The sequence below is a fragment of the Emys orbicularis genome, chromosome 1 (assembly GCF_028017835.1).
Source record: "Emys orbicularis isolate rEmyOrb1 chromosome 1, rEmyOrb1.hap1, whole genome shotgun sequence".
Classification (NCBI taxonomy): Eukaryota; Metazoa; Chordata; order Testudines; family Emydidae; genus Emys; species Emys orbicularis.
The window spans coordinates 67,136,630-67,162,910 of record NC_088683.1 but is presented as its reverse complement, the minus strand read 5'-3'; the positions used below and the strand labels follow the sequence as shown (position 1 = coordinate 67,162,910).

Genomic DNA, 26,281 nt, shown 5'->3' with positions numbered 1-26,281 from the left:
GGTGCTTTAGTCAAACAAGTTATTGGGCTCAATACAGGGTAGTTGCATGGAATTCTATGGCCCACGTTATACCGATCAGACTAGAAGATCTAATAGTCCCTTTTCTGGCCTTAAAATCTATGAAATTCAAAATTATGGAACCAGTGGGTTTGGAATTCAAGAACAAGCTGACTGCAAGACTGTGTGGCTGAAATTGGCATAGTCTCTGGCCTGCTATGTGATGGCATAGTGCATCGAGAATCTGTGCACCAAAGACCAGGTTACTGCCCTGTAGATGTACTGAATAGGGACTTGAGCTAGGAAGGTGGCCAAGGAGGCCTGCGATCTTGTGGAATGAGCGGTCAGGTTAGCTGGAGGTGGAACGCCGGCCAGCTCGTAACACGCATGAATGCATGATGTAATCCAGGGTGAAATCCTCTTGGTGGAGACAAGAAGGAGCTGGGTTGATCTGCAAAACAGTTTGGTTCTCTGTATGTAGAATGCCAGGGCACATCTAACATCCACCGAGTGTAGGCACTGTTCCTCTCTGTTCGCATGCAGCTGGCAGAAAGACTGCTTGACTGCACTGTATCCTCAAAGAAGATCATATATGGGGGTTCCGATGTGAGGGCACAGATCTCCAAAACCCTTCTGGCTGAGGTGATGGCTACTGAGGCAGCCGCTTTCCAGGAGAGGTGCACTAACGAGCACATTGCCAGTAGCTCCAACAGGGGACCGGTAAGCTTTGACAATATGAGATTTCGGTCCCAGAGTGGAATCGACTCTCTTACCTGGTGGTATAATCTCTCCAGCATTTAAGAAAATAGTTAACCATGTTGTGCAAAAAGACAGACCGGTTGTCGACCCGGGGATGAAATGCTGAAATGGCTGCTAGGTGACTGAAGACACAACCAAACCCTATTATTTCAGAAGCAAAAGATACTCCAATATGAATTGCAATGAGGATTGCTTGGGCAGAACTCCTTATTGGGAGGACCAGATGGAGAATCGTTTCCATTTTGCAATGTAAGTGGTCCTGGTGGAGGTTTTCTAATGCCTAGCAGAACTCTACAGACTTGCTCCAAGCACGCTTGCTCCTCAAGATCCATCTACGGAGCTTACAGGCTGTCAAATGAAGAGAGCTGAGGTTCGGGTGTAGTACCAATCATGGTCGCAGGAGATCAGGTCCGAGTGTTCCGGCAGCAGGAGAGGGCTCTCTACCGAGAGGCCTAAGAGGATGGACTGCCCTGAGTTTTCTGACATTGATATGAAGAGAGAGCTCCTCTGGGGACCATAGGCCTTGAATCCTGAAGGACCCTAAGCGGGCTCTCCAGCCCAGTGCTGACACGTCAGAGACATCGATGGTTGGGGGCTGTGAACAGGGCATTCTCGCACAGACCACGCGGTGGTTCAGCCACTAAGTCAGTGAACTGAGGACTTGAGCAGGGATGGTGAACACCAATCCAGATGATGCCGCAAAGGTGAACGTACTGTGTCCAGCCGGATTTGGAGAGGTCTGAGACGCAGTCTCAGGTGTTAAACTGTAAGTGCATGATGCCATGTGACCCAGAAGACTCAGACATTTTCAAGCTGTTGTGATTGGATGAGTCTGGAGGGATTTTATCAAGACTGTGAATTGCCCAAAACCGGTCTTCCGGAAGTCTGGATGGAGTCAAAATCCGCACTGATGAACTCTGTCCTCTGCACTGAGATAAGTGTGGGTTTCTGTGTGTTTATCAGTAGGGCTAGGGCCAAGAAGGTCAATTGTAGGAGATGGATGTTGGATTACGCCTAAGCTCTGGACTGGCCTTTGATTAGCCAGTCATTGAGGTGCAACTTTAAGTTCTTGAGATAGCAGTTGAGACCACATAGGTCTAGAATAGATCTGAGAGCATCCTTGGGTTTTGGGATTAGGAAGTAATGGGAATAGTGACGCGGAATCTCTTCTATGGCTCCCACCTGAAGGAGGGATTGGACCTCTTGTTCCAATAGTTGCTTGTGAAAAGTGGGGGAGGGAGTAAGGCAGGATAGACAAAAACTGGAGGGTATATCCCACTTCTATTGAGCTAAGTACCCAACAGTCCAAAGTAATGTGGGTGCAGGCATTGAAGAAGTGTGTCAGATGGTTCGAAAAAAGAGGAGTAACTGGATTCGATATTGTGAGGATTGAGATGTCAACCTCGAGCATCTCATCAAAACGAGTGTTTCGAGCTCCCCAGGAGTCTGGAGGCGATCTGCATCAGCCTTCCTGAGGCCGGCGAAAGAGGTCTATGTCTGTTGTTCTGCCTCTGCCGTTCCTGGCTGGCTGGGCAAAGTAACAGACAATCTGTTAGGGCCTGTAATTCTTCCTGGATACTGCTAGAGTATATAGCCCCTGGGATTTCAGGGTCACCTTAGAGTCCTTAAACCTATGGAGCCTAGCATTGGTTTGCTCCTAAAAGAGCATGGACCCGTCAAAGGGGAGATCTTGGAGGGTTTGTTGTACCCCTTGGAGAAAACCTGACAATGGCAACTATGAGCTTCTGTGCATGGTCACTACTGTGGCCATAGATCTGGCTGCAGAATCAGCCGCATCCAGGAGCTACCTGTAAGGAGGCTCTCGCCACTGTTTTCCCTTCCTCGATCAGGGAGAACTCAAACTTTTGTATAGCCTCCCACATATTGAAGTCAGTGGCACAGCAGAGCATGCTTGTTTGCTATGCACACAGTTATTTAGCCTACACACAAGTACTACATCTTAAAGGTGCTGAGTACATAACAAAAACTGATTAGCAAAGCATTCTAATTCATGTATCTAATGATCTGGGCAATCAGAAAATAAGATGACAGAGAAACTAAACAGAAAAAGGCTAGAAAATATGTCCAAGGAGACAGGGTAAAAAATTTGATTAACAAGAGGTGATTCAGGATTATTATTGAAATATACAAAAACATTATTCATATTCTCCTAACAGTTTTCCAAAAAGAACTTCACAAATGACATTCCAAATTAGAAATGCAAAATAATAGGGAAATGATCATTCTAGTATGAAATAAACATTGAGAGAAAAACCTGTGATAATATGCAGCAGTGCAGAAATGCGGCAAAGCTTTTCCTTTTGTTATTTCTAAATTATTTCAACAGGTAACTTTGTACAAGGAGTCAGACGTAGAGGACTTTGGATTCAGTGTCTCAGATGGTTTATTGGAAAAAGGCGTATATGTTAAAAACATTAGACCAGCTGGACCTGGGGATCTAGGTGGTTTGAAGCCATATGACAGACTTTTACAGGTAACACTATCCATACTTTGTATACAGTTTACTTTGTAAAAGGTGTACTTTGTAACGTGATAAATGTTGTATGGGATTTATATATAAAATGTTTAACAGAGTATAATGTTTTTATTGTCACTTGTTTGGAATGACCATATTACCCATATTCTGTTTATACCACCCTCTAGAAAATAAGTGCAACTTTTTAGAGTTTTAAATGTGTTTATTGGTACACTAGTGTGTATCTCTGTTATCCTGCTTCATAGTAATTAACGGAAATAAGTCAGACATCCAGATGAGAAAAGTTAGTACCAACACATTTTAAACTCTAAAAATATCTAAGCTAGATTTTCTGTAAAGCCAAGATAACACTATTTTATGAAGTCAGATACTTCAAAACACCAAGGTGGTGTACAAATTGCTCCTGGGGGCATTCTGCGCACAGTATTTTAAAATGCTGCATAATTCTGCAAATGTTATTTGTCAAATAAATGTGGAGGCACCAGCATGGCATTAGGGAGCACAGGACACTGGCTGCACAGAGGTAGGAGATCACTCTGCAGTTGTCCCCACCCCAGGACACAGACTCAGTGGTGAGGCTGCACCCAACCCTGACACAGCGCTATGACCGGGCCACCCCAGAAACACCTCGGGGCCCTGCCCCTCTGTGTCAGGCACACCAGGTGTGGGAGGGCAGGATCCAAGTGTGGAGGGGCTTAATGTGTGTGGGGGGTCCAGGTGTGGGTTGAGAGGGTTCTATGTGGGGCAATCTGGGAGCGGGGTGATCTGGATGCAATGACAATGGGACTCTGCAGGGGGTCCAGGTGAATGTGGTTGGGGCTCAACCAGGTTTGGGGGGGGTCTGGGTGTGGTGGACCAGATGCTGTGGGAGTGAGGCTTGTCGGGGTGGTGCAGGGGGAGTGGGGCTCATTGGGAGGGTTCTGAGTGTGGGGGTCGGGGGAGGCTTGTTGGGAAGGTCTCTGTATGAGGGGTCTGGATGCCCAGGGGTTGGGCAGATGAGGGAGCAGGTCCCTGCACAGGGTTCCCTCCCCCTGCAGCTGAGGAGCGATGGGTGCAGGAAGTGGGAGGGGTGGGGGGAGGGAAGAGAAGAGTTTGCAGAGCTTCCTGCAACTGCGGGAGAAATCTGAGGGTGGGTCTGACCTGGCCCCAGATGCCATGCAGGGGAAGAGGAAGTCAAAGTCCTGTCCTCCGCAGCTGAGCCCAGCACAGGGTAGGTGCCACCAGCCAGGTCTTCCCCAATCCTGCCCCCGCCCCCCAGTGATCTACCTCTCTGCTGGCTGCCCTGCGCACCTGGGGAGGGTCGCATGACTACTCTGGTGGCTTCCCTGTGAGAAAGTCATTTTTCTGCAGGGGACATAAATTATGCACATGCACAGAATTCCCCCAGGAGTAACAAATGCTTACTGTCGAGCAGAAATTTCCAACTTTCCTGTGGTATGTTCTTCCTCAGTTTGTGGTGCTCATTGTTCTTGAGATATTGCTGTATGTGGTCTACAAATGAGTAGTCAGTCACGTATCTGATCAGTGCAGGCCCTGCTCTCACCAGATACCAACTACCACATTAGCAGAACTTACTCCAAACATTTATTTTGAAACTAGAGTCTAAAATGGGTTGGAAATTATTTTTTAAACTTTTCTCTCCGACCACTTTCAATATAAATGTTTTAATTATTCATAAGACACACTTCTGGGAAAACCTGCTTAAGAGGACTGAAATGTTAGAAATAGTCTGTTACATTTATATTAGTGAACTTAGTGCAAGTGAGAAATAAGTCATGTTTATTTGATAATCATGACCACATGATATGTACTAGCATTAACTGCAATATGGTAAATATTGATTAGAAAAAAGTCTTCTGTTCTCCTTAAACCATGTTGTTGCATTTTCTGTATTTTGTGTACTTCATTTACAGGGCCACTCACATATTCTAGTCATATTTTAGATAACATCTGTGTTTCTTAGATACTTGTGTTATGTTGCTTTCTTTTCTAAATCTAAAACAGTAATAAAACTAAACCAACACTTTAAACCTTTCAGGTAAATCATGTTCGTACCAGAGATTTTGACTGCTGTCTAGTTGTGCCTCTCATAGCAGAATCTGGCAATAAACTGGAACTGGTTATTAGCAGAAACCCACTGGCCTCTCAGAAGGTGACCTCAGATCAACAAACTTTAGCAGGTGGGGAATGGAATGACCAAAATAATGCCTTCCTTCAACAAACCGGACATACTGCTAGTGTGGAGACACGAGATCCTACAAACACAATATAGCAACAAGTTATTTTAGTGGGACACTCCGAAATGAAAGACAATATATGGTGCTAAATCCCCTTTTCAGATTTCTGTGACACTTGAGGCACAGATGTCATGTGGCATTAAAAAGCCCAGAGGGTCTGACTATCCCTCTCAAGGCTCGTGTTACTTCATGGATTACTTTAAAAATTGAGTTTGGTTTTTAATGTGATGGCCACTGAGTAGTGCCATTCCAAACTAAGCCTGATGTCAGAGAAGTCAGAATGATATTGAGTAAAGAAAATGGCTAATGGCCTTATTTTTTTCCCCTGAAGTAGCAGAAAGGGAGACCTTTAAAAGAGACTGAATTGCTCCTTCCTGTCTTAACCGCATCATTAGTTTTTGAGCAGAAAAAATAGAATTAGTCTCTTTTTCCACAGGTGTCTGGCTTTTCGTTTTTTTAATACAGCTAGCTGGCTACTGAGTGAGGGGGATCATGAGATGGGGGTATGCTGCCCCAATACTGTTAGAGTAGTGTTTTGTGAACCATTGCTCTGCTGCAGCCATCACACTAAGTGCTGTTCAAGTGTTTTAGCAAAGATGCACGTAGGAAGCTGCAGTGTGTGGTGGTCAAGTGTACTGCCCAACTGTGCTACAATTTTATTAGAAGTTACGTTATTCCCTATGCAATGGAAGTACTAGACGGGATGTGTCTTGGAACGGTAAGATTCATTTCAAGCAGAGATGTTTTAGGTAGTGGAAAACTTCTGATGAAGGATTACTGAATAGAAGTAAAACAAATGAGTTATTTAAATCAAATTAAAGGTTTTTTTTAAAAAAACAGTCAAGTGGAAATGTTTATATTATATCAACTACTAGTAGCAATGGAGGACTGATGTAAAATCCATTCAAATGAGAATGATTCATACAAGGACATACAAATCTAAATTTTTATTTACTAATAAAACAGTTTCTTGAGGGTTACTAATAGATTTATGAAGTCCATTTACAAAGGCTTTGTTTTCAGCCTTCTCATATTTACCCTTACAAGTTTTTAGAAATTTGAATTGTAAATACATTTTACAAATTCTTTCCTACCCACCCCTCTTGAAGCAATAAAATACTGCCAGTTGCTTTTAATGCTCACCAGCAGCTGCTTTGATTTGTTCCAGTATTCAAGTGGTCATTGGTAATTATTGTTATTTGGTGAATATAAAGATACTGAATTTGTATATTAATTGTAGAGTCTTCATATCTAATCAATTATCTTACAACCAGATTTGTTTTGGGTCAATATAAATTGTTTAGGAAGACTATCCCCCCCATACTGTTTTCCTTTATATGAACAAGCTCACCTGCCCTGCACACACAAGCGTAATGTTTCATTCATATTTCAGCACTGCCAGAAGATCAGTCACTATGAAATTTAACCCCAAATCATGTAAAAACAGAAAGTTCATGAGTCACTTAAATATGTATTTTTATTTGTAACAAATAAGTATTAAACTGTAAAGTATTTTTGTACAAATTTAATACTTTAATAGCATGATATTTATCGTCTATGTATGGATTTTGGGAACTCAAACTTGCAAATATTTGTATGGAAAAAACTGTATAAAATGGAATAAACAGTGATTTAAAGACAATATTCTTAACAACGAGATGGTATTTGCATGTATTGGACAGCAGGAAAAATAGCATATTTACAAACTATTGCAGAGATATCACATTCCACGATCTTATTTTAATTTTTTTTTAAGTATGTCTACCACAAGTGTAGCTAAGACAAGAAATGCAAGCCTCTTTAGGCAAATATTGGGATTTTAAATAATCTATGATGAAATATGCAAAGTATTATTCCAGAACCTAGGAGTCCCAGTCATGAACCAGGACCCCACTGTGCTAGGCAAATATTAGCCATCCAAATTTCAGTATATATTAGTCAGTCAGAAGTTTAAATTTGCACATTTTCCCTATCTGGAAACTTCCAGTGCATCAAGCCAAGTAATTAGCCAGGATATTAAAAGAAATTCACATTTAGCACTTGACCACACTTTAAGAGCCCTATTTTTCATTACAATCTGTTCAGAGCAAGATTTGACCCAACTTCATGATCCTGTATGGTGGCGATAGGCTAGTTAGTACTTATTTGTCACACCCAAACTTCCATGAAGTTACCTAGAGGATATGGGTACAGAAGAAAAATCTGCATTGTAAGTCTTTAGTCAAAATACATGGGTATGAACTGACTGCCATTATCAAACCATAATACTTTGTGTTGCATCAACAATTTATATAGGCTTAAATAGTGTGGGCCAAGAAATTCCCTTCTTCTGAACAACAGATCTTTAGGACCTCAAAGCGTCTATTCAAAGTTATTTGTTCAGCTACATTAAAAAGATAATATACAGACATCTTAGCCTTCAAGAAAAAGTTGGCCATATCTTCTGCTAAACACAAGCTAAATTCTGAATATAAAAAGTCCCTATTAAAAGTGATGCTCCTAAAAAAAACTTGCAACATATTAAAAAAATTAAGACCGATCCCGCAGACTTTATTTCTCTGTTCCAAGACCTTATTTGGAGTTGTATAACATATTTAAGTGTCATATTAATTAATGTACTTGATTGTTAAGGTCCAAAAAGCTGCTTGGGAGTTGGGCTCCTCAAAGTCAGATTCTGAAGTCTGGTTGACGCAAGGGGCGAGTCTTCGTTATTTACCTGTCAAACAAACAGGAAGAGAGTGATGAGGCCTAGAAATAGCACTTAAAATATAGTAAAGTGTTACTATGCAACACAAGGATTATTTTCAAGAAAAGATTTTCATTAATGACAGAGGTAGTTTAGAATTATTTTCAAAAAACAATATACAAGTGGCAAACCCCAGGAGAGACTGTCTTTGTAAATGTTAATTATCTTTAGTATAATTTAATGTGTATAAAAGAAGTTTGCATGGTTTATATTAATATTGTACTTTTGCACAGGTCAGCCCCTACAATTTTTGTTGTTGTTTATAGCCATCAATTATTAATGCATTTTGAGCAAGTCAAAGAGCCAGTGCGATCAATAGTTTATCAAATATTACTTCTAAGACCATAACTAGTTTAAACAGTAACCATTAATTACTCAGACTGTATGATAAGCTTCATCCTCTCATTCAATCCATATGAGACCTGAGGAAACTTTCCCAACAAAAGATTAATTAAACTGATATGTTCCCACAAAAAGTTTTGGTTTTGGTGAAACTGCATTTTCTGCCAAAATGTTTAGCTGAAGAATTCTCAACCAGCTCTATGCAAAAGTTTTATTTTAAATACTCTTTAAAGGGTTTCTTACCATAGTAACTTTTGAAGGACTTTCAAAACTATCTGTAAAACTGCCTGGTCTTTTACATCCATTTGATTTAACGGGAGTCTCACTACCTGCACTGGCCAGTTCAGCAGTACTCCACTGTCCATTATTAGTTTGTATGTCATTAAGAACTGCAGACTCTTCTGCTTTAATGAAGTCATCTTCAACAAGTACAGAAGAGAGGGGAATATCCTCAGTTACTGAAATAGGACCAGGTTGAGTATCATGCCCTTGACTTTGCCAACAACCCTTTAGGTGAGATGACATTTGTTCTGGAGAGTCACTCATTTCTGCAAAGGTCTCTCTTAAACGTTGTTGTAAGCGAGTTTTTCTGGGAAAGCTCTTCGTAGTAACTGCTTTCCTGAGTTGAGTCTCTTCAGCCACAATATAGACCCGGCAGCATCCTCTAGTCACAGCTGTGTATACATGCTGCCAGTGCTGTGGGCCTGCATTCCCGACTACATAGACAATTGTTTTTTCCTCTGAACCCTGAAACACACACACACAGGTTTTTAAGAACTCTTAACAAATTAAAAGTATTTAAAATAACAAGAAACAAGGGCTTACTAGAGAAGTGCCATCAGTTAACTACAGAAGTATGGTCATGAATTTTGGGCTGTATTTTTTATGTTACTTACATAGGTGCATACTAGTATGTAGACAAAGTTGGACTAGAAGGCAAGATTCTGTACAAGTCTATAAATGAAGGAGACTCTTCTTTGCCTAAATTCTCATAGTTTTAGTTTCTCAAAGTTTGTTTCAATTTCCATGTCCACAATAACAAAACAAGTCAACTACATTCACACATCCCACTTGGCTACAGAAAATGGACTATCTAATGCTTCATAATACTGGATGTCTATCATGGAATTTGATTTAGACTAGTCAACTTGTGTAACTTATTTTTTTTAAGAGTTACTGGATAGTAAGTTAATTTCCATTGGATCAATCAGTGCCTTCATTCAGACTTACTGCAAAGCTACTCAGCTAATCCCAGTGGGAGGGTAAACCAAAGAGCCAGTATCACACCACTTCCTTCCCTCACACCCCAAAGTTGTTCCTAAGTTCATATTCAAGGACTTTATGTCTTAAGGGTGCTCCTGAAACCAAATCTTTCCCATGAAATTACAGAGCAACACTGCAGTCAGGCTTTTTACTGGTTGACATAACTGTGCTGAATTACAGTTCTTACCTGAAATGTGTGAATAGTTCTGGCCCATGCATGCCTTATTTGACACTCTCTCCTCAGTGCCTCATACACCACAGTGAATTTGGAGCCATACGTGCTGCTGATGGTCAATAAACGACACTTATCGACTTCTACATCCTATAGAACCAGTATGTGAGGAGACTTCATGACCAGTTTGTAGTAGAAATCAGATCAACATGTACACATTTTAAGGGCTGTAGCTATGGAATCATATTAACTGACCCAGTTCTTTCAATAACAATATAACTGCACAATAGGCTTAATCCAAAGAAAGCATATTTGATGATAGACGTCTCAGTTGACTCCTCCCCTATTTCAAAACAAACACCTTGTGAGGAAATAACTTGCTGTCCTTTATTCAGGTGTGTCTCCACTCCAGCTACTAGTCCTCAGAAGTTCTGGTTTCTGACTGCTGTCCCTACCAGCAGGGGCCTCATTTACTACTGGCAGGGGACCAATTGCCCCTTCCCAGACTTCTCATATCTCCTTTCCAGCCAGCATTGCAGTATCTACCTCAGGCCCGCAGGGGCCACTGTGAGGCAGGCTGGGCAGGGCCAGGCCAAGGCTCCTAATTCCCATGTTGGCAGCACCAACTAGATAGGAAGCCGCAACAGCAGCTGGAGCTGAGCGCAGAATGAGCCAAGCCCCAATCCCTGCCCTGGTCATTAGTGAGGCCTGCCTCATGCCCATATTTCCCAGGATAGAACCAGCCTACCACCTCCTCATCCCCCTCTGGGATGGGACCACCCTCTAACCCCCTCACGAGCAATGGTGGCCTTAGCAGGAAAGTGAAAACGGGAATGCTAATGCAATTTTGTGGTAAATCCTAACAATTAATTATTAATCTTTCAAAATAATACATACATCTGTTATAAAAAATATTTCTCCATTGCACAATCGTCTGTCATCCTCAGCACTGCCCCCAAGATCACCAGGTAGCTTTTGTCCACTCAAGAAGGCTTTTCTTCTACAACACCATCTGCATTCACATTGATTAGGATTCTGAGAGTCACTTTCCCTTGTGCAAGCTGTGTTATTTTTTGGAAGAAGGTCCTTGAGATAGGCATTCCTCGTGGAACAAATTTTGTCATCACATTGGAACACCAGTCGATTTTTATGGTTTCTGAATCAGGAGAGGGGGAAAAAATTGAAATAAAACAAATATTTATTTGCAACTCACTCAATGTATTTGTGTGGCTCATATGACCAATTCAGATATGCACACTAAGGTTTCATTTAAAAATAAAATTGCTAGCCTTCGTGATTGTGAAGATAACCTTCCAAATATAAACAAATGCAGTGTTCGCTTCTGAAGGGCCATCTGAAGTGATGGCTCCAAGAGGTAAGAACTCTCCTGCTTCCTACTATCTCACTGAAGGGTTAATGCTGAAGTCATGACTACTTTGTAACTGATCATTTTAGCAGCTGGCATAGAGAAGGGAGTGGAAGGGACTTGCCTCCAGGAGAGAAATGCAATGTACAGAGAAGAAAGGCAAGTAATGAGAGGAGATAGGCAGGTAGTTTGGGATGGAAGAGGGGCAATGAGCAGGAACAGGAATCATCCTAAAAGGTGAGCATATTTTCCCCCTAGACAAACAATAATTAGAAGTTTGGTTACTACACAGAGATCATAATCTACCCAAGCAATTTATGCAGTCCTCTCTCTCACTTATACCAACAGGAGATAAAACTATTTACTACCCTTAATCTATAGTTTAAATTTATACCCTGGCCCCAAGTCAATTAAAAATGGAGTTCAGTCCACTGCACAGAATGAGTCTGGCACTCCTGTGCCAGAAGAAAATGTTTCACAAAAGTTGAAGTCACATACACATTTTAAATCAGAAGATAGAAAGGATGGGTCTTTTTTAAAAACAAACAAACAAACAAACAAACAAACAAAAAACCATGAGAGCCTTCCAGATCTAGAAACCCAAGGAGCTCTGCAAAGCCATATCATGATTGTAAGTAAGTATGGCAGCCATTAAAAGTACAAGTAAATTGCAAAGGAAAAAAATATATAGTTTGCACCCTATTTTGGGTTTTTATGGGTAAAAAAAGTCAAAGCATTTTGACTCCCCTCCCCCCGCAGTCTTTGACATTAAAAATGTCGATCCTACATTTCTTAAAAGATTATGGTGACTGGAGAACAAGTGCAATGTAAGGATAAGATTTAGTCACAGATTCCGTGACTTTAACGAACCTCCATGACTTGTTCGGCTTCAGCTCCCATGGCTATGGTGGGGGCTGGATTACCCCTCCCCACACAAACCCCCAGCGGCAGGGCTCAGAGCCAACCCACCACTTGGACTGTCAGTTCCACCCTCCCCCCTGCCGCCATGTTGTTTTTAGTACAAGTCAAGGACAGTTTACAGGCTTCAGTGAATTTTTGTTTATTGCTCGCTTCCTGTCTGACTTTTACTAAAAGTAACCAGGACAAAATCTTAACCTTAGCAATTGTTGACTCCATAAAAGTAGAGAATGAAAGCTAAGTTCTTGAAAGAGAAAAGGATTTTCAGTCAGACTACTTAACTTTTGTTGTTGAAAACATCCCTCAGACATCCGAAACATCCTCCAGAAAAACTAAAGAAGGAAAAACTTGACATTCCTGATGTGTCTAACAGAGGGGCTGGGCGGAAAAAAAACACATTTTAAAAGCCTTTAATGCCTTCTTTGTACACCATAAAGCCAAGAAGAAAAAAAAGGCACATGCCCAGTTTTAAAAAGCCCCAAACATTTGCAGCTTACTTTTTTGACTTTGAAATTAAATAGTGGGGTTTTTTTGTTTTGGTTTTTTAGTTTGTGGCAAAAATTTGGAAGAAAGGTTAAAGATTCAGCAACCTACCCCTTCAGTTAAGGTGTTGAATCTCTAAGATTCTCCAAAAAGACCTACAGAAAAAACAAGGAAGACCACACTTGACATTGCTCATATTTCTAAGGTAAAAAGGTATAACACACACATTTCAGAACCTCTTTAAAAACATAAAGCAGCTGTGACAGAGTACTGAGAGGTGGACCTTGCTTCAGCACTCTGGTCACTATCAGCACCAGTTAGGTTTCCTCAGGGAGGGCCTCATTGGTAACAAGTGGGCCTGATAACTGGGGTTAAAAGAGCACAGGAAGAAGGTGTTGGAAGAGGAAGGGGGCGGGGGAGAGAGAGAGAGAGAGGCAGCTAAGGGAGCCTTCTAGGGGAGTTCTCGGAGTAGAGGCACTTCAATCCAACCCTTGTCAGGAGAGAGACCAGAAAGCTGGAAAACAGTGCAAAGGTGTTGATGCACTGATCTGTATTGGTGGAGGGACTGAGACACTGTAAATAAAGTATATGCTAACGTTGTCAATAAGAAGGTCTCAAAGTGGTCTGCGTTTGTGGAAGTGGCAGGAGTATGATAGGCGTGTCCTGTCACAGCAACAAAAAAATAGCACTACCTCAATTTTTTTAAAATAACTGTTTGCAGGTCAACTTTAATGATCAGCAATTCCTCACAAAAATTTTGGCTTTTGGACATGAACTCCTCTTTTAACGAGAGAGAGGATCACTAGCCACGACCCAGGGGTTTTCATCAAACTTACAGATATGTCACGGAATCTTTATGCTCATTTCTGCTGGCTGTTTAGGTGGCAATTAGAGGACATGCCAAATAAGGCATTGTACAATCACCAAAGACATTATATCTAAAACCAATTTTTAAAAGTTTAAAATATTTTCATGTAGTGTATTTAGAAATTTGGCCCCTTGTGTGAAACAATTTTAAAACATAAAATAAGATGGATAAAGAGAGGAAAGGCAATGTATACACACTATACACCTTTAGACTCAAAACATTGTCTTACCTGGTTAAATGTTTTGAATAGTGCTGACAACAGAGTTCATTTATTAGATCACAATCTTGCCTACAAACATGAAAGAGGCACAACCTTAGCAACACGAGGCATGTACAAAGAATAATGAACATTTATCTAGAAACAAGCGTGTTCAAACTGAAAGAGGACACATTTTTAGCAGTGACAATCTTCTACTGAAAAGTGTTTTAATTCAGAGGTAGTTCAAAAGATGCTGCTGCAAAAGAACAGTTTTGTTTTATTTTAATTCCAGAAGTAAGGCAAGCAGCTTGCAAAATATACCTAGGTAAATTGGGTTTGCTTCCAAGACAGCACAGCAAAACAAGAATTAGTATATTCAGGTATTAGTGCTTGTCTGTCCATAGACTCTTTGGAACTAAAAGGAGTCCAGCATTTTAATGTTTCTTTTCTGGAAACTTGGAGATCTTAAGAACTCTTAAAAACTTGTCATTGCAGATTATGTTCCCACAAGATTTGCTAAATAGTATATTTAAATGGAGCTTAATCAATAACTGTGTGCTAGAATTTACAGGATTTAGGTGTGATGATAAATATTCTGCAAGATCCTCTTCAAAGCAGACCAGAGAAATTAAAAAGGTTTTGGAGTTTGGAGGGGGTTTTTAAATTACCAGCCACTTAGATACTAACACAGTCTAGAAATAAGTAAAAATGCAATTGCAATCTAAAGAAATGTGCCCAGGCAATGAACCAATCTTAGGAGCAACAGATCTGGCTGAAAAGACAAATAAGGCCATGACCCCTTGCAACAGCATTCCTAGTGTAGATTAGTTTGTGTGTACAATGAATACTCTAGTAATTATTTGGAAAATTAAAATTACAAAATGACAAATGTTTTGTAATGTAATATGGAAAATTGAAAAGCTGAGATATGGGTGGGTAAGAGACAATTAAGCTTGTAGAGAATGATTATTTGCTTAGCGCTAGAACAGCTTAACAAGATTAACATGAGACTAGATCGTGAAGAAAGAAAAATAGATCATAAGGAATTTAGGAGACCTAAAATCATCTTCATTAGATTATAAAGCTGGTCAAGGGTACAAGCTGGGAGTCAGAAATTGAATAAGGAACCCTGTTCCAATTCAAGTCTGAAAGACAGCTTGTTTTATCACTCGATTGCTACCACTGGCATGTGAAATTTTGATGTCCTCAAAGCACCTTGAGCAGAGAGCTACTTGTCCCCAGGATGAACATGAACATCCAACACCCATGTGGATAGTTTCTGGCAAAGTACACAGTGCAAAAGGAACCACATAAATTAGCAGTAGAAAACTAAGCTATCAACATTCCACATTAAAAAAAAAAAAATCTAAGCCAGAGAGAGAAGATAACTGGCCTATTTTCGCCAATACCACCACCAGTCTCTTTTACTCAATTTTTAGACATTTTTAGAACAAAGATGCTAGCAAGAGTTCTTTCAAAGTTTGCATACATGCTCTGCTACCTTCTGAAAGCGATGAACTGTGATTGTTTGGCATCCTGTAGTCCAGGTCCTTTTTCAAGTAAAGTTTGTATGGCAGTTTGCAAATCTAATAATGGACAAAGAAAATTAAGTGTGTAGAACAATAAATAACTTAAGAGAAAAAAATACAATTCAGTATGAAAATAGAATTTGCTTATTTATTTGCTTCAATTCCCCAGTGTGCTAAATTTTGGTTACCTGAAATAGGAAGCTTCATTTAACAAAAAAAAATTAAAAATAAAATAAAAAAATAAAAATTGTGGCAAGCAATGCAGATGTCCCATATCTCAAATCTGGGGGACTATGGTGCTGAAAAAGACATGGGAAAAACCTCTTGCTCCCCTAGGCTACACAGCTTTCTACAATATATTTCACCCAATTAAACGAAAAACCTCTGGAGTTATCCTTTGATTGGACAGTTTCTAGGGGATTTAAGTATTAAATTTTGAAAAAAAAGCCTTAAAACTAGAAGTTTAAACTTTGTAACATAACCCATATGAAAATAAATGCAAGTGTTCTGTCCACTGAATACATTTCTTAAGAAACTGGAACACATTAATACTGTGCCAATTACTTTCCTTTCCCCATATTATATTTATGGGGGGTTACGACGTCTTTAAAAAAAAAAAAAAAAGGGTTATCACTACAGTTGTATTTTGCTATATATGAAATATTTCAAAGGTTAACAAACAAAAGACCCTAAAAATCAAAATACGAACACCAATGTCCCCTGATCCAACACTGTTGACCAACAGGATGGAAGCAAAATCTAGAGTTGAAGGCCTTGTTACCAGCTCCCCAAAAAAGCTAACCCATGGTGCTGTCAGCTCAAGCACCTATCCTCTAGAAATCCAGCCTCATTTAAAGTTCTCTCAAATTAGCACCTGATAATAGTAATACACTTTTGAAAACCGTGGTCCTAAGCTATAGAGCCTTCTGCACCATTCCCATCACGACTATCTCGTGCCATGGTACCCCTTACTGTAATTTGATATAAATAATGATTTATCCATTTTATTGGTTTTTTTTAAACTGATGTACATGCATTTAATTCCTGATGGGTAAGCTCATAGTCAAAAGATAAATAACTAAAAATCTAATTTAATATTCTATAATTTTGACTAATTCAAATTTACTGAAAACTGATTTTATGTCAGTTAAATATGTTACACTTTGCAAAAGGGGAAAGATGAGAGTTTTTGCAATATTAACAAATTGTTAACTGAGTATACAAACATACAGTGAGCACCATGTCCAGAAGGCAAAAGAACATAAATAAATTTCTTCTCGGGGCTTGGCATTGTCAACTTTTCACTCCAATCAGAGACTTTGAGCACTGAGTCAAACTCTGGGAATTTTCGCTGGGAGATTCTTAACCACAAAAGAAAAAGACAAAAATAGTTTAACACGAAAACATTCTAGCTGTGCATCTCAACCTTTTGCATCATAGTTAAGTTTACTTATACAATTTTATGGATATCTCCTTTAACTTCTATAAAATATAGACAAAGGGTAATCAATTTTTTTTTGTCTAGATTCAAATTTCTTGGTCAAGGTTTAGTCAAGTTCCAGACTCCAGAGAAAATAATATAAAATAACAACAATTATGACAATAAGCAAATAAAAAGATTTTGTGGCCCATTCAAAAGCGTCCAGCTGTCTGGATTTGGCCCGAGGTCCACCTATTGTCTACCCAATATAGACAATGAAAAAGCTTTTTGATCATAACTAAAAATCACAGTAACGTATTAGTATTTCTTTAATTTCTAAATCCTACAATGTTGCAATTGATATTTAGTAACCATCCAGATAGTGTCCTGTTGGGGGAATTCAGAATACTACAGAAGAAAACAATCTCTTATAATTGGCAGTGGCAAATTTTGTAAATAACTGCCTACAGCACTTGATTCTCTATAAGGGCCCAGTCCTGAAAGTTTCAGAGTGCCCTGAACTGTTAAAGTCAAAGGGTGATAAGGACACTCAACACCTTGCATGACAGGGCCCTAAGACCTCAATTTTTCAAACACTTAGGCATGTTCTTTATTTTAAGAACATGAGTAGTCACACTGAAATCAACAGGATTACTTGTTTGCTGAAAATTACGCACATGCTTAAGTATTCACTTGTTCAGAGCCTAAGTCAATAAAATGAATGACAATATTAAATATTAAGAGTCTTAAGAAAAAAAAATTAAGAAACAACTTATACTTAAGCAGAAAGATATGGTTACATGGGTCTAATCACCTAAATATTGATTGTATTTCAGTCATTCTTAGAAGTTGCCATTTGTTGCATTTATCATTAGGGTGGATTGATTTAATATTAAAAATCAGCAAGCAGGAAACCTGCATTTAAATAATCTATTTTAATTTTGTTTTGTATTTGGACTTTTTAATTACTTTCCTAAAGAACAGTTCATTCTCATTGCTTGGTATAACAAATAAAACACTGATTTGCAACTACAGTAGAACCTCAGAGTTACGAGCACCAGAGTTACAAACTGAGCAGTCAACTACATACCTCATTTGGAACCGGAAGTACGCAATCAGGTAGTAGCAGACAAGACCAAAAAAAAGCAAATACTGTGTCAAATGTAAAAACTAAAACAAAAAACAAAAAAAAAGGGGGGGGGCAGCATTTTTCTTCTGCATAGTAAAGTTTCAAAGCTGTATTAAGTCAATGCTCAGTTGTAAACTTTTGAAAGAACAACCATAATGTTGTATTCAGAGTTACGAACAACCTCCATTCCTGACGTATTCGTAACTCTGAGGTTCTACGGTAAATATATATATCCTTTTTACACTACCTTTGGCACTTATTTTTGTTAACCAGGAAGATACAGTGCATCTATTTGCATTTATTTAAGCAATTGTATATTTACTCAGATTCTTAATTTTTAAATTTCTTATGTTAGAAAATGGTGAATGACAAATGTCTTATTTACTATAGGATAATTTTTTACTTGGGATTTGTGTCAATCTGCATTTGAATGGAAATTAGAATTAAAAAATGCACAAAAACAGCATTTTAAAATTGTTATTAGTTAAAGAAAAACTACCTTAAAAGTTGCTGGATACATCAGAAAAAAAAGGTTTACTAAAACAGTTTTAAACTCAAAATATAACTGATTTATTACACAAAGGAGGAATTAACTGTAATTAGTGAATTGAACAGACTGTTTCGGGTCAACAGGGGCCATTTTTTGAGCCAAAAACGTGTCTACTCCTTACAATCAACTCAACAGCACTGCTTGCTGTCTGTCAAGTGATAACATTTGAATGCCACACATGATCAATTCCAAAATTTCAGGGAGTATTCTAGGCATCAAATGCCATAATCCTATTGATTTTTAGAAAACTGGAAAATTGAAAGGGGGAAAAAAATAGAGGACACATGGAGCTCCTGCCATCTGGTGAGCATAGCTCCTGCTTCAAGCACCTCTGCAACTGTCTATAGCTCAAAGACCTGGTTGATGGCACCATTAAAGCTTTCCGGCATAACAATACTCAACTTCTCTCTGCACATTCTCCCAACAGAGTTTAACATGTTGACACCTGAATTCTGGCAGTAGAGGATGGGGAGAATGGATGGGGGCATGCACACATCCCCTAGCATGGGGCGGGGGGGGGGAGGGAAGAAAGGGAGACCCTGGTATGCGGGGGAGGAGGTAATGAGGCACAAAGACCCTAGTAGTGAGAGGAGGAAATTGGAGGATCCTGGCATGTGACAGGGAGAGACAGAGCCCCAGGCATAGGGGGAAAGGGCCATAGAGCCCCAGCTATGGGGGATAAATTGCAAGGATTTCCTGAAAGAGGGGGATGCGAAAGTGACACACAGCTTGTGGGCTATAATGGAGGGATGCAAAAAGCCCCTGCTGAGTGCAATAAGCTTAGCCTACACAAGTTACGAAACATGTGACCCCCGCGTAAAGATATTTAGTTCCCTAAAGATGCAGATAGGGTCCCAGTGGGATTTTCAGAAGTGCCTAACTTCAGGTGCTTTTGAAAAGCTCTCTAGTCACCTATCTGCATGTTAAGGTGTCTAGATAACTTTGAAAATCTGGCCCCATCAACTTCACATTTGTAGAATTAGTAGATCTCATTCTCACATGTTTTTTATTCATAGACTGGAAGAGGAAACCAACCTTTTCTTTTCTATTGGTTTTCTATTCCCAGTCAGTTTTTCAACTTTGAATTAGCTAGTCCAAATGAAGAAAATATTCTCTTTGCACCTGCTAGCTAATTGAAACCAAAAGTAGTAAAGGAAAAGCTTTTCTTCACAACAGAAACTGAAAGTACTGATATTTGGAAAAACATAATTACCAGCATTTGCTCCTAGGGTTACCATCTGATCACACACACCCAAACATTCTTGCCCCGTTCCCGCCCTCTGCCTCGGCCCTTCCCCTTCTCCAAGGACTTGCCCTGCTCACTCCATCCCCTCTCCCTCTGTCGCTCGCTCTCCCCCACCCTCACTCACTTTCACCTGGCTGGAGCAGGGGTTTGGGGTGAGGTAAGGGATGCGGGCTCTGGGATGAGGCCCGAGGGGTTCGGAATGTGGGAGGGGGCTCTGAGCTGAGCCTGGGGTAGGGGTTTGGGGTGCAGGAGGTGGTGTGGAGACTGGGGTGCTGAAGGGGGTGAGGGGTGCAATCTTTGGGAGGAAGTGTGGATGCAGGAGGGGGCTCAGGGCTGGCGCAGGGGATTGGGGTGCGGGAGGGGGTGAGGGGTGCAGGCTCCGGCCTGCCGGCACTTACCTCGGGCGGCTCCTGGTTGGCGGCACAGCAGGGCTAAGGCAGGCTCCCTGCCTGCCCTGGCCCCGCGCCACTCCCGGAGGTGGCTGGTATGTCCATGCCCTGCACACTGCCCGCGCCCTGAGCGCCAACTCCACAGATCCCATTGGCCAGGAACTACGGCCAATGGGAGCTGCGGGGATGGAGCCTGTCTTAGCCCCGCTGCACCGCCAACTGGGAGCTGCCCGAGGTAATCAGGGCCAGGGGAGTCCACACACTGCCCCCTCTGCACGCCGCCCCCGCACCTCCCATTGGCCACAGTTCCTGGCCAATGGGAGCTGCAGAGTCGGCACTTGGGGTGCAGGCAGCGTGCAGAGACCCCTACCCCCCCTTAGGGGCCACAAGGATGTGCTGGCCCCTTCTGGGAGCAGCGCAGAGCCCGGGCAGGCAGGCAGCCTGCTTTAGCCCTGGGCCCCCACTGCGCCACCAGACTTTTAGCAGCCTAAAAATCTCCCAGTTTGGCTGCAGTAACCTCTGGGAGATAGAGACCGATTCCGGGAGACTCATGGCAAAACCTGGAGGGTTGGCAACCTTATTCGCCCCATTTGTAAAGACTGAAAATAATGTAGATACTTATTGCAATACCCTGTGGCATATTAATAAAGCATGAATTGAAAGTTAAAGATGTTTTCCCCCCAATTCTGTATATAGTTAAAAGAGCAGGCAACCTTTAACTCATTAACATTTGAGGAGGGTTGAGTGCTACAACATATTGTTTTTAATTAAATTATTTTAATAGATTATAATAAATTTAGGCCTGATCATAGGTTGTCATCACTGCAAATTTCATTTGTAAATAGGTTTATTTTAAGAAGACAAATGTATTTCAATTAAATTTGAAAGTTTTGTGTTTTTTTTAATGTCATTGACTTTATCCACTCTGTTTATCATGGATTTGTGGTAAACTACCATTGATAAGGTGTAATTGCAAATGGAAGGTCAGAATAAAGAAAAGTGCACTGAACCTATTTATCCAATTTTGTATAGCAATTCAAAACCAGTTACAAACAAAACGGTCACTCTGCAAGCTGCTCATGAGGGGTCCCCTGCACAGAACAGTTTGCAGAATCAAGGCCTATGGCACTATGACTACTCATGTGCCTAAGTGTTCACAGGATCAGGGCCTGCAAACACTAACTCACATGAATAGTCCCACTGACGTCAGTGGGACCAAATGTTTTATTTATAAAGAGTGAACCAGAAAAAGTCTCCAATTTTGGTGGGTTCTTTTTATTTAATATGCAACTTCTATCATTCAAAAACTTTGCATACTTTACTCTATGTTTTTGTTTAAATTGCTCCTCGGTTTTTCAGCTGTAATTTCTTTCCCAAAGTTAGACAGAAACACGAGAATACGAGAGATCTTCAACAGGAACACTGAGTCACATAATTCTATTGTATGTCTCAGGGCCACTACCATTTTGCAGACTGAATAAAAGGACCAGGACTTCTATAAAAAAAATTCCTCCAGTATATACAAAAAATTCCTACCTTGTGGCATTGTCTACAATTAGCTGAGACTCAGCTCTGTGATTAGTTCTCAGTTCCACAGACCAGCCTCTAGATTTTAGACCCTCAAAAATATCAGCGAGCATGTTGCCAGGGTCAATGCTGGGTAACTGTCTGATATCACCTAAAGAGAAGATATATTAATAGCATTTGTGATCAGTGATAAATAGTGAACAGAATATCAGTGGGAAATATTCCAAAAATACAGTAGTGACAAGAAATATGCTCTCCACCTCTATTAGAATACAAGACAGAGTTATCACATGTATGCTCAATACAAATTCTGTGAAATTATGCTTCTCACCAAGAATCCCAAAATGGAATTTCTTTGAATCAGGTTGTTGCATAGTTCTAATTGTCTTCCCTTCAGTATATAATACATTAAATCATTGTTCAGAGCATATTCTATATTCCCAATTCAAACAGCCATTGGTACTCGATGTCATGCCATCCTGTTAAGTCTCTTCTCTATGGTAAATGTCAACACTAAATCAGACTTGTCTATGGGAATTTACACATTAAAATCATGGCATTTGTTTTGGTGGGACAAAAATGTGATCTCCAAAAATGGGCACAGGGGTACAAAATCCTAATTTTTTTTCATGCTACTTTATTCTATTTGTTAGATTAAAAACAAGTTAGTTCCAGATCTGACTGTCTGAACTACCTTAAAATCAAATATTTTATTTTTCTTCTGTCCAGTTTATATGCTGTCAACATTTACTCAAGCTGTGTTAAAGAACTGAGGGAAAACTTACTAACAATAAGATGTATTATTTTGGTTGTTGAAAAATCTAAAGGGAAGTAAGTGGTGAAAGCCTCATTATCGAATACTTTTAGAACCAGACAAAACACTAGGAAATATACAATAGAGAATAATCCTGCACTGACAGGGAGGTAGGCTGGATGATATAATTATTTTCCATCTCATCTATGATTTTATGGCAAGAGTGGCAAAATCCATGGAATAGAACATGCCTTTCAGGCGGCCCTAGAGATTACAGCCTCATTATGATCACAGGTAAACTATCATACCTCTGCTGGATTTCTTTCAACTAATTATCGTGGAACTACCACTCGTTATAAAACACACTAGCACCCAGCAAGTTCTCTCACATCCTGCATATGTGTCAAAATATGAGTCAACAGTGTGATGCTGCTGCAAAAAAAGCAAACATGATTCTGGGATGCATTAACAGGTGTGTTGTGAGCAAGACACGAGAAGTCATTCTTCCGCTCTACTCTGCTCTGGTTAGGCCTCAACTGGAGTATTGTGTCCAGTTCTGGGCACCGCATTTCAAGAAAGATGTGGAGAAATTGGAGAGGGTCCAGAGAAGAGCAACAAGAATGATTAAAGGTCTAGAAAACATGACCTATGAAGGAAGGCTGAAAGAATTGGGTTTGTTTAGTTTGGAAAAGAGAAGACTGAGAAGGGACATGATAGCAGTTTTCAGGTATCTAAAAGGGTGCCATAAGGAGGAGGGAGAAAACTTGTTCACCTTAGCCTCTAAGGAAAGAACAAGAAGCAATGGGCTTAAACTGTAGCAAGGGAGGTTTAGGTTGGACATTAGGAAAAAGTTCCTAACTGTCAGGGTGGTTAAACACTGGAATAAACTGCCTAGGGAGGTTGTGGAATCTCCATCTCTGGAGATATTTAAGAGTAGGTTACATAAATGTCTATCCGGGATGGTCTAGACAGTATTTGGTCCTGCCATGAGGTCCCTTCCAATCCTAGAATCTATGAATAACTCAGGAAATATTTTGAAATTAGACTAAATTTACACTATTGCTTTTCACTTACCAAGTATAATAAGCTTGGCAAGTTGAGCATGGTCACATAGCAATTTTAAAACTGAACTAAGCATTTGTACAGGTACTAAGCTCCCTTCATCCACAACCAGAACTGTCACAGTAGAAAACTTCCACGGCATTCGTCCATCTCTTAATCTCCATGAATAAAAACTGTAGATGACCTAGAAATCAATCAAAATAAATAATTTAACTTCCATTCAAGAAACACCTGAAGTTATCAAATTTAAATAACTTTCTTATAACAAGTAAAATGTGGGATCTTCTATGCTGTATTTACCACAGCCATCATCTCAGTTACATGATGAAACTGATTCATTACAGGCTCAAAAGGTTCGATCCTACTCTCCAATAATCATCATGTACACATCTCCAGAACACATATTTAGCAGAGCAGAATCAACTAAAACTATTTATACAGAAAGAACGAGGAGTACTTGTGGCACCTTAGAGACTAACAAATTTATTTGGGCATAAGCTTTTGTGGGCTAAAACCCACTTCATCGGATGCATGCAGTGGAAAATACAGTAGGAAGATATATATACACAGAGAACATAGAAAAAATGGGTGTTGCCATACCAACTCTAAAGAGACTAATCAATTAAGGTGGGCTATTATTAGCAGGAGGAAAAAAAACTTTTATAGTGATAATCAGGATGGCCCATTTCAAACAGTTGACAAGAAGGTATGAGTAACAGTATGGAAAAAATTAGCATGGGGAAATAGTTTTTACTCCTGCTGATAATAGCCCACCTTAATTGATTAGTCTTGTTAGAGTTGGAATGGCAACACCCATTTTTTCTATGTTCTCTGGCGAACCGCGGCCTCCCAGTCAATGGGAACTGCCGGAAGTGGTAACACTTCCCGCAGCTCCCATTGGCTGGGAACGGCGAACCGCGGCCACAGGGAGCTGAGGGGCTCCATGCCTGCAGATGCTCCAAGTAAACAAAACGTCCCGACCCGCCAGTGGCTTACCCTGACGGGTCAGGAGCCAAAGTTTTCCAACCCCTGAAATATAGGGTCAGCTTATGAAAGGGTCATACAGTTTTTGATATTTTTACCTAATCATTTTGGGAGGGTCCGCTTATAAACGAACGGGCTAATGAACAAGTATATACAGTACTATAGACTTTTCAGGATATGTGGAATTGGTGAAAAAAGTCACGTGAAAGCCCCTCATCATTTTTATGCCTCTAGAAGGTACTGTAATGCACATTTAAAATAAAGAAGGCCAAAAATTGCAGCTGACATGATGTAAAAAGTCTGACTTGTAGACTTTTGAAAAACAAGGTTGACTCTTAAATGTGGACAAGCTGTGCTTATTAAACGCCCTTATGAACAGTTAAAAGATTTATAAGAGAGGTTCAGTTAGCAATCTGATTATTGTACAAAATAAGAAGGACTATACTAAAAGATCTTTGGAGAGAGAATGCACAAATATTATATACCTGATGGAGAGTGTAAGCGGGAAGCTCTGTTTTCTCATTCAGCAGGCTAGCTGCTCTTCCTGTAGGTGCAGCAAGTAAAACATTTAAAAGGTTTTTTGTGCAAATTTTCTCCTGACAAAAATGATTAAAGGTATTCCATTCAGCAGATGCATCCAGGTCCTTTTCAAAATCATTACAAGCACTTGCCACTTCTTTTTCCACCTGCTTTAAATACTGAAAAAGGCAGCTAACTACAGTAGTCTTCCCACAACCCCCTTTTCCACTTATGATTGTCACTGGATTAGAACAAATCATTTTCACAGCTTTCATTTGATCTGGGTCCACTTCTGCTTCACTTATAGTTTCTATGTCTGGTACCTGTTCGTTATAAAGAAAATCACTGTCACTGTTGTTTTGTATATCTGGGGCATTACTGCCCTCCACTTGCTCTGTTTCAGGAGGCTGGTTATTATTTATTTTAATATCTCCATTTGCTTTTGATTTGGTGGTATCTCTAACATTAAGTACTTTTCTCACATCAACAGGTAACTGCCATGGGTCATTTTTCATTAGATGATTTACAGAAAGTGCAATGTCTTTTTCAGATTTGTAAAGATGAGAAAGAAATACCAGTTTCTTCTCACCAATCATTATCTTCTCATCTTTCATAAATTTCAAGGATTGCCAGGCATGTTCAATGGGCATATCTTTAGAAACTAAAGAAGTCAAAATGTCTTGTTCTTCATAGGTATGCCCCATTTCTCTACATCTTTGCTTGAGCTTATCGTATATTATTAATGCATTCTTCTGCAATTCAGGAATCTTCCAGAGGAGATGCTCACACTGACAGAAGGCTGCCCAAGTTGCCTCACAAGTGGAAAGATTCAGTTCTCTGTAGGTTATCTTCCCACCAAAAGGGAAAAAAAGTTTAAATTATTTCATAAGACATTGGTATGTAACTGCAGAACTAATGCTTTTGTCATTAAATACAAATTTATAATTCAAAAGATATGAAGCAGCACAGACAATATGTACGTTTTAACAAATTCTAGCTATACTACCTTCTCAAACCAAACAAAGCAAGGAATTTCAAAGCAAGGGGGGCTTGATCAATCCCATCTGTCATTTTGCTGTAGAAAACTGAATCATTGTACAAAAAAATACTAACAGAAATTGGGTACTAGAAAAGAGGTTTGTATCAAATCTGTATTCTACCCAAACTATCACCAAGCCGAATAAAAGAGCAAACTGCTACAGAATAATAATACAATACATGTGATAATATCTGAGTGCATGTGTACACATTATAGCACACATTATACGTAAATAAGATCTCATTCGCTGCAATATGTTGGCAAAGTAGGATGAAATGGTTTTAAA

General features: G+C 39.9%; 2 protein-coding genes across 6 annotated transcripts in view; one reads left to right on the top strand and one right to left on the bottom strand.

The window, feature by feature from the left end:
• The window catches only part of GRIP1 (glutamate receptor interacting protein 1), a 358,951-nt gene extending 353,426 nt beyond the window's left edge, over positions 1–5,525 (top strand). For all 5 annotated transcript variants that reach the window (XM_065419595.1, XM_065419580.1, XM_065419588.1 and 2 more), the window contains 2 exons: positions 3,104–3,250; positions 5,292–5,525. In XM_065419595.1, the coding sequence (XP_065275667.1) occupies positions 3,104–3,250; positions 5,292–5,525 (381 nt within the window). The remainder of the gene's footprint in view (positions 1–3,103; positions 3,251–5,291) is intronic.
• Positions 5,526–6,955: 1,430 nt separating this feature from the next.
• HELB (DNA helicase B) overlaps positions 6,956–26,281 on the bottom strand; it is a 31,010-nt gene continuing 11,684 nt past the window's right edge. The window contains exons 4-13 of the mRNA XM_065404102.1: positions 24,923–25,804; positions 23,466–23,637; positions 21,647–21,788; positions 16,607–16,737; positions 15,349–15,433; positions 13,878–13,937; positions 10,911–11,169; positions 10,029–10,163; positions 8,822–9,325; positions 6,956–8,206 (exon numbers count right to left, since the gene is read on the bottom strand). Of these exons, the coding sequence (XP_065260174.1) occupies positions 8,117–8,206; positions 8,822–9,325; positions 10,029–10,163; positions 10,911–11,169; positions 13,878–13,937; positions 15,349–15,433; positions 16,607–16,737; positions 21,647–21,788; positions 23,466–23,637; positions 24,923–25,804 (2,460 nt within the window). The 3' untranslated portion in view covers positions 6,956–8,116. The remainder of the gene's footprint in view (positions 8,207–8,821; positions 9,326–10,028; positions 10,164–10,910; positions 11,170–13,877; positions 13,938–15,348; positions 15,434–16,606; positions 16,738–21,646; positions 21,789–23,465; positions 23,638–24,922; positions 25,805–26,281) is intronic.